At 35.2% G+C, this 14,348-nt stretch overlaps 1 protein-coding gene across 1 annotated transcript in view; it reads right to left on the reverse strand.

Moving 5' to 3' along the window:
• Nucleotides 1-14,348, reverse strand: part of TBC1D4 (TBC1 domain family member 4) — a 175,579-nt gene that overhangs the window by 18,560 nt on the left and 142,671 nt on the right. The window contains 3 exon segments of the mRNA XM_055336019.1: nt 2,189-2,347; nt 5,047-5,256; nt 7,247-7,404. Coding sequence (XP_055191994.1) covers nt 2,189-2,347; nt 5,047-5,256; nt 7,247-7,404 — 527 coding nt within the window.

Here is a 14,348-nt window from a genome sequence, read left to right on the forward strand (position 1 = left end):
ACATGCAAGAAGGCAACTCACTTCAGCTAAACAAGTATTGTTGAACATCTAACATGTAGCAAAGTATGGAGAATAGTACTGAGGATACTTCATTCCTGGTAGATGAATAAATCCATTCTCAGGAATTAGTCTCATTCATTTGTTCATCCATCCATGTACCCGTTTGTTCTTTTTTTAATTTTTATTTATTTATTTATTCATGAGAGACACAGAGAGAGGAGAGAGAGGGAAAGAAGCAGAGACACAGGCAGAGGGAGAAGCAGGCTCCATGCAGGGAGCCTGACGTGGGACTCGATCCCAGGTCTCCAGGATCAGGCCCTGGGCTGAAGGTGGCGCTAAACCACTGAGCCACCCAGGCTGCCCCATGTAGCCATTTAGTAAATAATTTGCACAAAATGCTTCTTAGGTGCTAGGTATGTGGGGTGGGGTGAGAAAAACATTAAACAAATATATACATAAATACAAAATTACAAATTATGATAAGCACAGTTAAAGGGAAAGAATTGTGAGAAAAATAATAGCGGGAAATGAATTTGTTTTAGTGGAAGAAAGGAAAGGGCATGCTATTACTGAAGAAACGGTATTTGAATTGAGAGTGAAAAGATAACAGAATTCTCCAGGCTGGGAATGTGGGCAGCAATCCCTCAGGAAGAAGAATGTTTGAGTGCCCCTGTAGGCAAGGAATGGGGAGAGAAAGAAAGAGTGGGGGGTGGGGGTGGAAATAAAGGGATGGTGGGAAATGGGGAGCAAGTAGAGAGGTAGGGAAGAAGGAATGCAAGGAGAACTGGAGCATTCCATGCAGGAAACAATCTGGGACATACACTGGACCTCAGAGTAGTTCAGCCACTCTGGAGCACATGATACAACAAGCTGAGCCTGCCGGAGATTCTTCCCCTCTGACCCTCCTACCGCTCATGCATGTGCTCTCTCTCAAATAAATAAATTTTTTTTAAAAAAGTTTAAAATGTATTCTATAGAAAGTGGAAAGATGAGCACCTCTAAAAAATCTTTAAAAGTCATACCAACAAATAGTGTGATCAACCATTCACACACATTCTATTAACCACTACTGTGTCCCAAATAATGTAGTCAATAAGAATCTTTAGGACTTCCATATCTTCAAGGAAAAAAAAACCCAATATATTAGGCTTGTAAATGTAGCATCTTACAAAATTAATCTCAACTTCATTTAAACTGTGTAATAGTTTCATACATTAATCATAAGCTTTTAAAACAAAATCCATTATCAGATTTCTTTGGCTATTTTAGGATTTTTATTTTATACTCAGTTTAAGCAGGCCACGGAGATTCACATTGTAATATCTGGATCACAGAAATGCACCTCAAATACATGCTAGTTTTAATGTTAAATTTAAGATGTTTAAATATCAGTCATTTTACATGGCAGAGCAACAATGTAGTTTTAATAGCTAAATGAAAGCATTTTTTTCCAAAATAAAGGAACGCACAGATAGAAGGAAAACCCTGATTAATAAAAATATTAATCTGTTTATGTATACGTTCATGTAGGTAAACATATATATACATATAAATATACACATATTTATATAAACATTTCTGACCAAATGATGGAAATATGTCAAGTCTGTAAGTCTAAATTATTTTTATGGATATGATCCAAGACCTGTACCAATGCATTCTCTCGTTCCTTGGTAATCAACGTAGAGCTAAGAACAGCAGGTTGAAAAAGACAGGAAAATCTATAGAAAAAGTGTCTGCTAACTCCTCAGGGACAGTCTCTCCATTAGCACTTTTTTCCCAATTGAGTCACTGACTGTAGTGAAAGCAAATTACTTCCATTTTTATACACAAAGCACATAAGCCTGAGCTACACAATCAAAAAATCTCTAAACTTTTTTTTTTTTTTAGAAAAGATTATTACATGGGCACCTGAGTGGCTCAGTTGGTTAAGCATCTGCCTTCACATCAGGTCATGATCCCAGGGTCCAGGGATCAAGCCCCACAGTGGGGCTGAGCAGGGAGCCTGCTTTTCCTTCTCCCTCTGCCCCTCTGCCCTGCTCGTGCTCTTGCTTGTGCACACACACTCTCTTAAATGAATAAAAAATCTTAAAAAAAAAAAAAAAAAAGATGATTACGATGATCCACCTGAAACTAATATAACACTGTGGATCAATTATACTCAAATAAAAAAAAATATCCAGAATACCTTCTTTAAGAGAAATATGAATATCTTCCATGTCACATCTGATTTTGGCTCTGCAGTTCAACAACTTCTTATCCCAGGTTATTAAGACTTCCTTCTGACATACACCAACTTCTTCATAGTCCAGTTTAACTTTTCTGGACTGGAGTTCATCTCTGCTTGCTAAGAAAAACAAAATAATTTATGTAAAACCAGTGAGTTCTTAAAACACTCCATTTTTAACATTTTGCTGTATTTGTAAAAATAAATCATACTGAATGAATTTTAGGAATCCACCAATAACATCTATTCAAAAAGTAAACTTAAAAAAATTGAAGATACATGAAAGGTTTCCAAACTTTGAGTCATTTCATGTAAAAAAAAATATTATGAATGACTTCCCGAGGAGGGTTTACTCTGTATCTTACAGATGGGAACTCTGCTAGGCATTTTACAAACCATGTTTGATAGGCTATACACTAATTTTTTTTTTGACAAATGTAATAGCCTCAGAAGCAAAAACTTGCATCATTTTCAACACCATTAGTATTTTATATATGACATATAGAAGAAAACAATACCTCGTGCTAACCTTAATTAGAGAAATATTTGACCATGATGACCTGATCAATTTTTATAACTATTGTCAGAGTTACTGATACTGCCTTTAAAAATGCTAAGCCATGTGTCCCTGTGTTCATTTTTAATAATCTTAAAGAGGAAAATTCATTTTGCTGAAATTAACACTACCACCATTTTAAAAAATAGTACAGAATTCTCTCTCATTTGATGGTCTAAAATATAAGCCTAGAGCTCATTTTTAAAAAGGCCTATAAAAGCCAACTACTATCTTAATGTGTTCTTTATCTTCAGTAATTTATTACAAAAGGGAAAACAAAGAAAAAACATTTAGCTATTTTTCCTCTCTTTTATTAGGATCACATTGAACAGGACTTTCTCAGATCAATGTGTATTCATTCAAGCTCACAGTATTCAACCCCTTACCTTCTGCAACACAAATCTGTCATGCATCCAAAGTCCTCGACAGCACAAAAACAACAGCAGAAGGAGTATTACCCTTTACTTAGTGTGTCTGAAACCATTTCAAAGAATTTAAATATCTTATAATACAGCTATTGAAGTAAGGCACCAAAAGTTTCTACTTAAAAGTCCAGACATAATCAAAACCAAGTTTCACTACAGAAATACTCCTCCTGGATACCACTAGATGGCTTTCTAGCAGAGTTTAGCTTTGCTTCTCAATATTTGCTTTATATTTCTCTATGATAATCATATTTTTTAAAGAAGTGGGTTCATTAAAGCTAATGATTAATATAACCCTATATCTAACTTTACTAATGATTTTTGTTTACAATGAACAAAGCACATTTCCTTTTCTCCCCTCTGCAACCTTCTCTAGATCATTATTCATTTAAAATAATATTCAAGACCTATGTACCAGCCACAAGCCCTGAGAACAAAATGCTGAGTAAGAGCAGTCAACATCTGTCCTCACCTGGTTAACTAGGCAAAAAATTAGAAACCATCAATAAGTGATTATCCATTGACTAGCATTTTAATAAGTTCAACTATTTTTTGTCTTTGTTAGTTAAGTAATGAAATATAGACTAATAAAGGTTTGTAATCATATCTGCTAAACGTCACCTCTTGTCTTATCTTGAATATGAATGTAGTTCCTCTCAAAATCTATGTATGCTCGAGTGGGCATACCATTTATCACGTCTAACTTTTAAAATCTATATCAATAGCAATTCATTGGGTTTTTAATTTGAAAGAAAAGAAGATTAATTTCCTAGGGCTATTTAAAACCTCATATACTTTCCATTCTGCCAATAAAACAATAATAAAGAAAATACACTGTTCCCCCTGCAAACTAAATATTGTTCAATTTAAAAACCAAACTGAATATTAGGTGTAGTAAGAGGAATCCTAAGATAGGTGATGAACACAGAAATGTGAATGCCTGTACTGAAAAAGCTTTTTGTAGACAACACAATAAAAGCAAGCCAGAGAAATACCTAGATTGTACATTTTCCAATAATCTTGTAAGTCAAAGGACCTACTTAAGCCCAATCTTTCATTTTACAAATGTGAAAAACAAGCCCCTTTAGGTAAAGTGAATTGCTAAATATAATAACATTAATACACTTTTTGAGTTTTGGTATCATCTGCACATCTCCTTCTGCATGGTTCATAGTGGGATAAATATCATTCTTTCAAAGTTGGAGAACACATTCTAAAGGATTTGGTATTTATAAACTAAGCAATAAAGCACAGAAATGGCACAGTACATAGAGTAAATTATCCAATTACAAATTTAATGATTTGAATATGATTTTTAAAATAGAAAATGTATAAAGCAACAATGGAAAAAAATAGGAACTTTGATTTGGTAACAGGTAATTAGATAGTTGAACTGGGTACAAAACAGAATTTATTTGAAATAGGCACATTTCTCCTATTATGAATACAATTAGCCTAAAAGTTGAAAATCAATTTAAAAAGAAGAGAATGTGTTTTTTCATGTTTAAGGGTTTTTCTCCTAAGTAATGCACAATAATATTAAACTTTCAGCCATACCAAATACATTGACTCCACACTACCTACACATCCTGTATTACCCAACTATACTCTAAAGGTATCTGAAGTTTTATCTATTAAACAAAAAGGCAAATATTTTAAGCTGAAAATTCCCATGTCATAGCAACCTCACAAAATAAAACTAAGCAATTATAACCAGTAAAATCCTAGGAGAAGTGTATTTACATTCTGAGAATGAGTGTGGAGGAGGCTGGGGGTGGTTTTAGCCTAAGCCCTTCAATTCTAGGATCTTATCATTTAGCCCTGTTTGAATGGCTAACCTTCAAGTTTCTGGTTTTCTTTCTCCATTCGAAGCAACAAGATTTGTTGGTGTATGGCTTTTCTCCACAAACTCCTCAGTTCTTCTGCTTTCTTTCTTTCCTCGGACTTCTCTGGGTCATCTTCCCCAGACATGAATATAACCAGCGGTTCCTCCTCCATGGTTGGAGCAAGAGGGGACAATGGCAACAGCTCGCTCCTGTCCAGTCCATCTGCAGAGAAGAAAACAGTGAGAGGCATTCCTGAGTAGTAACCCCGACTACGGGAAGCTTTGTCTAGAATTGGTGTTCTCTCATCCCATCTTCCACCTTTAAAGCTTTTCACAAAGCCACTTTCCCAGTAACTGCATTTCTGGAACTAACGATTTAAGTAAATTCACTAAGCTAAATTCCCCTGCCAGATTTCCCTCTCTCAGTGAAATGAAAGCACATGTAATTTCGCCACTTCTTCTTTCTGCACAAAGTGACCTATAAGATAGGTGCTCTCAAGTGAAATGGCATTCCCCAGAGCCCAACACTTCTGCAATTTATCTTTGTACATTCACCGATTGTGCAAAGCAAAAAGATTACATGAGCAGGTAAGAGTGATGTCCTAAAGGTCTCCATCTACCAACAGAAACCGGCAAGAGAAGAGCAGCTGAACAACACTGGGCATGTCTTGGCTCGGCACCTCTGCTTGCTCCTGCAATGTTCTCTTACCCAATTCCTGGACCCCACGCTCTCCCTCTGTTCCAGGACATCTTTTGCACTCCTGCCAATTATTTTCCTATTAACAAACATGATTGTGTCTCTTAAAACATTTCTATGGTTGCTTATATCTAAAAGCACAAAGTCTAAACTACTACAAATAGCATACAGATGGATTTAGACTCTGGCCTCCAGGAACCTTTCTGGCCTCTGGTTCTATCTCCCACTCTCTGCTCCCATCATGCCTAATTTCTCATAATTCTCTGAACTTCAAAGTTCTCTCCAATGATGTCAGGCCTTTGCTAGTTCCTCTTTCTGAAACATGCTTCGCCCGGCAATGAGTGTAAATATAATATATCCAACATTTCTGTGAAGCTTTGTCTGGCCACCCTAGGCAGAGTTAATTTTTTCTCCAGGAATGTCAGTTGTTTTATTGTTTTTTTGTTTTTTTTCCTTACGGACTTCTGCCCTTACTCTTATTATTTATCTCCTTAATAAATAATTTTTTAAAAATTGTACTCCGTAGTTCCTTTTCTAGCTTCTTGAATACTTAGTATATTTGAGTCTTGTCTTTCCTGATTTTAGAAATGCCCTCTAAATATCGCTCAATGTTGATGTGTAAGGCACTGAACATCATATTTACTTCCTTCTAGTTTCTAGTAGTTTTGTTTCCAAATATGTGAAATATTTTAGTTGTCTTCTCATTCTTGATTCCTTTCTTTTTTCACTGTTATCAGAGAATATAGTACGAATCTTTATGATTGTTTTATACTAAATTAAATTGCCTTTGTAGCCAAATACCTAATTAACTTTAAGGAATGTTCCATGTGTGCTAAGAATGAATGAACTTAATCCTATGGGGGGGGCAAGGTTCTATATAAATATCAGATCAAGCTTGTTGAATTGTATTTCTCAAATGTTATCTATATTTACCTTCTCTGTATTTAATTTTCAGAGATGAGTATGTTAAAAATATTCCACGAGAGCTACTGATTCATTTCTCCCTAACATTCTATGAAATCTACTTTCTAGCTTTCAAGGCTATCTAATTATGCATGCTCTCATCATTGTTGTATCTTTGTTTATTGTTATATTTACTTTGCCCTTTTGGTTGCCTTTGTTTTAATTTCTAAAAGGTCTAATATCTTTTGATTGACATTTGCCTAGTGTATCTGTATCCATTTCTCTATCATTGAACATTTCTATGTCACTTTTATATGTGACTCTTGTAAAAGTATAGGTTACTTTTCTAATAAAAAGATCTATGCTTTTCTAGCACTATCATAGTGCTCAGTTTGGGAAACTCACTCATTCACTCGCTCATGCAACAAGCATTTACTGAATGTCTAATTATGTTCTCATGATAACTGAGAAGTTAACCACTGTATCAGATATGGAAACAGAAGTTATTTCTCTACTCTAATCACTTAAATCTCTTTGTACCCAAAGCATTGCATTCCTTTCTTTAGTTTATGATCCTGGGAAGGAGTAATTCTTTAGCATGTACCATACAGACCCTGCTGCATTGCTGAGGGAGATTTGTTCATGGGAGAAGCAACCCTGAGGAAAATACGCTGTCGCCAGGAGATTCGACGAGGGGTGACAGGGGTTCCTCCAGCGTTTAGGGACTCATTGCTGCAAGTAGATGAGGTCCTTTTTCTCCCCTCTCCATCACTGTGGAAAGCAAAAAAATACGTAACTTGTAAGGAGAACTACATGACATGGTTCTTCACAATGACATGGTGCACAAGCCATTCACAAGTTCTGCCATTGGCAAGCACAAGCCTCAGGCAACATGGCGTAATGGGTCCCTAGCCACACTAGTCGCCCAGGCCACCATATCCTAGGGAAAAATGCAATCCAAGCTACAGCTCATCATGAACAGCTCACCTGTTTCTACTCATTCCATAGAAGCCAACCATTTCAAGTCCTAACCTGAGGAACTGAAGGATAAATACAGAGGAGCAAAGGTTGCTTAAGTAATTAACTCATGCTTTGCTAAAAAATTTAAAAGTATATTCTAAACATGTAAATATTTAGCCATAGATGGCTCATAAAGAGCTTTCCTTATACTGTTACAGAATAAGCTGAGAAAGATAGCTTCTCACTGCCTGTGGCTGTTAAGATCTGTCCACAAATTGTTAGCCACCAATATCTGGATCATGGCAGAAAGTAACCTGAAAATCCTTGGGATTATGATCAGGTGATATATTAAGGAAAAAAACTGTGGTCAGTAAGATTGGCTAGGTTCAGATAAAAAGTATGCAACATTTCTTTACAGCAGGACTTCATAGAGACAGTATTATGCTGGTATGTATTATGACTCTCAAAGAATGAAGTGAATTTCAAAAATTTAAATAAGTGAACTTATTTAAATCATTTGACCCCATAATTTGGGGGGAGTTTCAGGTGTAACATCTTTCTACATTACTGCTTTATGAAACAAACATGTTGGAAATGCTGGTCTGTTTTAAAAATTTCATTTCCGGGAAGCCTGGGTGGCTCAGTGGTTTAGTGCCGCCTTCAGCCCAGGGTGTGATCCTGGAGTCTTGGGATTGAGTTCCACATAGGGCTCCCTGCATGGAGCCTGCTTCTCCCTCTACCTCTGCCTCCCTCCCTCTCTCTCTCTCTCTCTCTCTCTCTCTCTCTCTCTCTGTGTGTGTGTGTCTCTCATGAATGAATGAATGAATGAATGAATGAATGAATAGAAATAGAAATAAAAATAAAAATTTCATTTCCTAGGAAAGAACATTCTAAGTTATGCTACACCTTTCTGTAGTAAAAGGTCATTATGCCTCAAACTTACTTCTGACACCAATTATGCTAACAGCTGGAACTCCATGCAATAATTGTGACTGCTAGTAGTGGTAATATTAAGTTTCAAAGCCTCTGAGCTTTCCTGAGAAAATGATAAAGATAACAATATTTACAGGTGGTGATACCACCAGGTAAAAATACAGGACTTTTGATGGAGTTAAGAAGAGTCAGTACTTAAGTCAGGAGAGGAATGCAGCACCTGCCTGTCATGGTTTTATTCATTTTACATACTCATAGACATCAGGTAGTCCAGTTATCTCTAATCCTGATCTTCCTGGAAGCATTGCTTCTGGATCACCTAAACTAAGGTTAAGAAGCTGCTGCACAGGGATGCCCGGGTGGCTCAGTGGTTAAGCATCTGCCTTCAGCTCAGGTCATGATCCCAGGGTCCTGGGATGGAGTACTGCATCAGGCTCCCCGCAGGGAGCCTACTTCTCCTTCTGCCTGTGTCTCTGTCTCTCTCTGTCTCTCATGAATAAATAAATAAAATCTTTTTTTTAAAGCTGCTGTACAGTTAGCAAGTGTCATAATATGATACTTCAGAAAGTAGCTGATAAATACATCTCAATAAAGTCAAATCCCTTTGTTATGTATCCTAGATAAAATTATAGCCCCAATATGTGTCCATGCTTCAAAACTCCCTATAATACTGAATAGATTCATTCATCTTTACTTTCTCTTTGGAAAGAATTAACTCAAGTATTTCCCTTTTGGAAACTGTGATTCAAACGTTCTGTAAATAATAGTCATATCCCGATAAACACTCTTGAAGTACTCTGTATCTTCATTTTTGTAACACTATCTTACCAACAGTTAGTTGCTAAATGCGCAGTATTCATGGATGTATGTCTAGCTCCTGGTATAGTTACTGGCAAATAATAGTAAGCACTTAACAAATATCCATTGAATAAATTAATATTGTAAAACCACATGAAACATTAACTCAGAAGGCAAAGTAAAATGGACAGAAAAAAATCATATTGGCTACACTAAGATGCCAGGAATAAATAAAAGAATACCTTTTTAAAACCCTGTGTTGGTAGCATGATGTTTAAGTCTCTCTGGCTTAAAGTTCTAACAGCTCTGTTTTCCAAAAGTACAGACTGAGCTGTGGATAGCACTGGTAGGTACTGACAATGACAGCAGTGTTAGTAAACAACTTAAGGCATCTTTTTCCAATTAAGTATTATTCCTGTCTTATATAAGGGCATCTAAATTTATAATTTAAGGCTAGAAAGCTTAATGAAAGACTTCTGTAAATGTACCTATTTCAGTATACCTCTTGGGGTAAACATTCCATAATTCCTCTTGACTTTTTTTTAGCAGCCCTAACAAACAAACTAGAGTAAACTAAACCAAAGGATTCTGAAACTTTTATAATTTAATGATGGAATTAAAACATCTTGTAAAAATCACCTTCCAATTAACTAAAAATACAACTGAAAAGACTCCTATCATTATTGTCTCTAAAATATGTGCTTTTGGGGGAAAAGGGTATAAAACAGGACCATAAAGTACCCTCACATTAGCCTGTTACATGTTTGAAAGTCTCATAACATCTAAAATTTTATATCCTATAATCTAAATAAATTGCCAATGGACACATTTTCTTCCTATGTCAGGAATTTAAGTCAGAATTTACAAGCCAAAAAGTAATAGGCAAAAATATAAGATAATAATATACTGAAAAGAACTTAATATAACAGACCATTGATCCTTCATCTTGCACTAAAACAGGGCATCCTGAAAAAGCAGGTTGATGGCTGAGATAAGGCAAAAGCTGCCCTGCTTCATTTAGTTAGAGAAGTCATGTATGCAGAAGTCAGAGTCCAGATAAGGGTTTCACAGTCAGTACATATAAAGCAACTTACCACAGCTTACCTTTTGATTTACATTTGGTCAGCAATCTGACTTTCCTAAGGTGGTGATGCCACTGTCCTAGGTATTTTACAAGTATGAACTCATTTTATCGTCACAAAAACGTTATGGGGTAGGTGTTATTTCTATTCACATTTTTAATGAGAAAACGGAGATCTAGGTAACTTGTCCACAGTTCCACTGATAGTAAATGGGGAGCCAGGATTCAAACCCAGGCACTCCAGAATCCAGACACGTAGGCACAGCAGTTCATCATGCCGATGTAAATACTCTGCTTTAGTTCAGACAAAACACTAATTGGACTGTAAAACTAAAGCTGTTAGGAACCTGAGTACCTTGTGTGTTTCTGGTGAAAAAAAATCAGTCTCTAGCATTAAGTCTTTCGGTCAGTATTCCTTTTTCCATTTTTTTTTAATAGATAAAGTCATATGTTTCAGCAGAAAAATAACTTCAAAGTATTAGGTGTTTGTTCATTTATGTAAATGTCTCATGTCTTTTTTGTTTCTGAAATAACTCCATTCCAAAATCAAATACTTTTTTTAAATAACAGGATCAAATACAAAACACACTATAATATGGTGGACTATACATATTGGTGTATTCATTATCTTTACATTTTTTAAATGAAAGACAAATAATAACCATTTTTTTCATATAGTCTTTTTCCCTCCTACTTTTGCATTTTGGAACATCAACATGCATATCATTAAACTGCTTCCCAAGAGACATATTCGGGAATAGTATTTTGTGCCAGAATTACCTCTATTGAAAATTTATGACATTAAAAATGAACAACTAGGAAGGAAATACAATGTAGAGAATTCCCACATATTTTTGTATTGGTGTATTCTATATGTATTTCCTATTACCAGTCTTATCATTCTTCCAATTAAGAACCACAATCGGAAAAGAGTCAATGAGAGCTTTATAAGGGGAGGAAATACCCTCTCTTACGTGTTATCACCCCATAGGCTGGGAGGCATTTCCAAGACCTTCTGGACAAAGCATGCATCCAAAGCTATGAATATGATATAAACCCTCCCACACAGCTTTAAGATAATTTTTTGATACATCTTAGCCAAGCCATTGGAGCCTTCACCACATCAACTATTAAATTAACATTATACTTCTTGTGTTAATGCAGAATTTTTAATACATACTGGTCTGCTTTCATAACAATTTGCTGGATAGTCTATTCATTAAGGTGTCTTGGTGACCAGTCACAGGGACTCAACTTTAAGGTTGCAATCATGTTTTATTCCCTCCACCCCTGCCCCAACCCTGGAGGCAACACAGATACACTCTCCCCAAAGCTGAACTCCTAGGCCAGGACCAGTTTTACAGAAGTGTTGTTCTGCTGAGCAGCCCCCCATCCTCCAACCCCTCCAAACCATCTAAAACTACTAGCATCATAAAGTCCAAACAAGTGACTAACACCGACTAGAGCTATATCTAAATCACAACCTTTTACAACTCAAGATAGAAACAAGACTTGATTACTGTGATAGCAACCATGTGACAGAAACCTGAAAAAACTCTCTCTTTGTAAATGCCTCAAGAAAACCTTATGGAACAATATAGTGATCAAACTTTAGCTTTTTCCACAGGATCGATAGTATAATTTAACTCATAATCCCATCAGGTACACTAATAGTTTATCTAAGTCCTGGCTTTCAACTGGGGATAATTCTATCATTCTATGGAAAATCTTTACTAATTAAATAAAATTGACATTGAACTATTGTAGTGGAAGGCAATATATAGAATCTGAGCTGTGAGTCATAGATCAATCAGTGGAACAATGTGTTAAAAAAAAAAAGAATGAGAAAAACAAAGTGTTTTATTTCCTAAACTCTACAATGAATGGCAAATTTTTAAAAGATCAAGTTCTTTGCATTGGAATTTACACTATCTCTGAACAGCTAGCTCATTTGCTTACTCACATCCTTAAAACCTGAAATGAAGAAAATAATATCAAGCAAGATCTAAAACATCCCTGGGGCTCAATCTAACCATATGTAAAGTAAGGAATTATAGGCCAAATGATCTCTAAGGTAATAAACAGACCTAATTCTAAGCCTGTAGTGGAATCTAGAAGGACATACAGTAAAACTAACATTTCAATTAGGCTTTTAAAAGTAGGTAAGAAGTATTATTTAAAGATCTTACACCCAAACATTAAAAAGTATCAGTCAGTTACAAGTCCCAAAAGAAAGTCACTTTTTATCTTATCAGTGTGGCCAAAATGATTTTCTTTTTTCTCCTTCTTTAATATGTGTTTTCATTCCAGCTAGAAAGAAAGCTAAATGTTAAAGGCTCCAAATAGGAAGATGGGTAAGTCTGTTTTTCACTGGATTCCTGATATAAGCTAAGTATAGAACTAGAACAAAGCAAAGAATAATCATTTTCAGTTAAGTTGTTCAGCCATGATTTTGGATGTTTACCAAAAAGCATGCGGGTCAAGAGGAAGAGATGTCATTACAGATGTGGTCAGACTTCCATAATAAGGAAGTAGGTGTTTTCCTTTGTCCAGACCAGTGGGAAGTCTGGCAGGCCTCAGCAGTATCTTAAAGTAACCAACACGTCAAGAATTAAGGTGTACAGAAATAGACTAACAATCTGCTTTGGGTGAAAACCAGATTAGATTTTATGAGTATGTTTCTTTTGGGATGCTCATTTCTGCACCTTCTCGGGATTTGAAATAAACTCCTTATATATACGTATGTACCTCTAATGAGCAAATTTATGTCTATTAATTCAAAATTAAAATTGGGCTTTGATTGAAGGCCACAGCACAGTACTAGGGAATTGTCAACATGGAATAGAGTAGAAACAGGATTTCTGTTTGCAATCAATATTTTATATGATAATTTGTGATCTTTGATTATACCAGGCATCACATTTCCCCTACTATATAATCATCATAGCATTGGAACATTGGCATGCATTCAGGAGACAGCCAAAACTGCTTTTTTAAAACTGAGAATGATATTTGGTTGGTAGAATTTATGAATTTTTATAAGAACATATTTAGACCTCTAATCACCTTGATTCTGAAGCAGTGTCCTGTCTAGTACAACAGGAAAAGAAGGAATGACATTAGCACACAGTGAGAGATATATGACAAAATCAGGATTTAGAATCAGAATAAAAAGGCATATCCATTAGTCATCAATAAAGCATAGATAAGGTCATTTCAATATGAACCATGAGCTATGTATGATAGTACCATTTTTATTAGTGAACACAAGAGAACTACATAGAATCAAAATGTAGCATAAAGTACTTCATCAGAAAAAATCTTATTTTCTCACTGAAAAGTCTTATAAGTGAATAGAAGTAATGACTATCATTTTACTTTTAACCAATGAACTTCAATATAAATGTTTTTTCAGTTATAGGCTTAAAAACTGAGAAGCAATTATAAGGAGTGACAAAGATGCCTGTTGATAGAAAGGATATATTTGATAAATGAATGTTATATAAATATACTATATCATCACAATTATAATTTAGCTACTAAACAATGAAAAAAACATTAAATTTTTAAAATTTAATTCAAAGGTAAAACAAAACTATGCTCATTCCTTTTCCTTTATCATTTTAATGCTGCACAGATAAATCTACTAATCAATAAAGCATGATATTAAAACTCTTTTGGCTCCTTTTTCTCAGCCTGCTTAAAAACAGTAACCCAATATGTTTTTATAATTCAGAATAGAGATCCTAGAAAAGGATGCCGAATCTGAGTTTAAAATTTCAAATTAATAGGTTTGTTTAAAAAGTAGTATATGTTAGCCTATATTCTAACCTACTCTATACCTTATTTGACTATGCATATTTAAAAATACAACTAATAAGATATGAGGTACTCAAGTGAAAAGAAAAGTGTAATTTAGAGTATTCTGAATTTCCTCCCCTAG

Source organism: Nyctereutes procyonoides, unplaced genomic scaffold (assembly GCF_905146905.1).
Source record: "Nyctereutes procyonoides isolate TBG_1078 unplaced genomic scaffold, NYPRO_anot_genome, whole genome shotgun sequence".
NCBI lineage: Eukaryota > Metazoa > Chordata > Mammalia > Carnivora > Canidae > Nyctereutes > Nyctereutes procyonoides.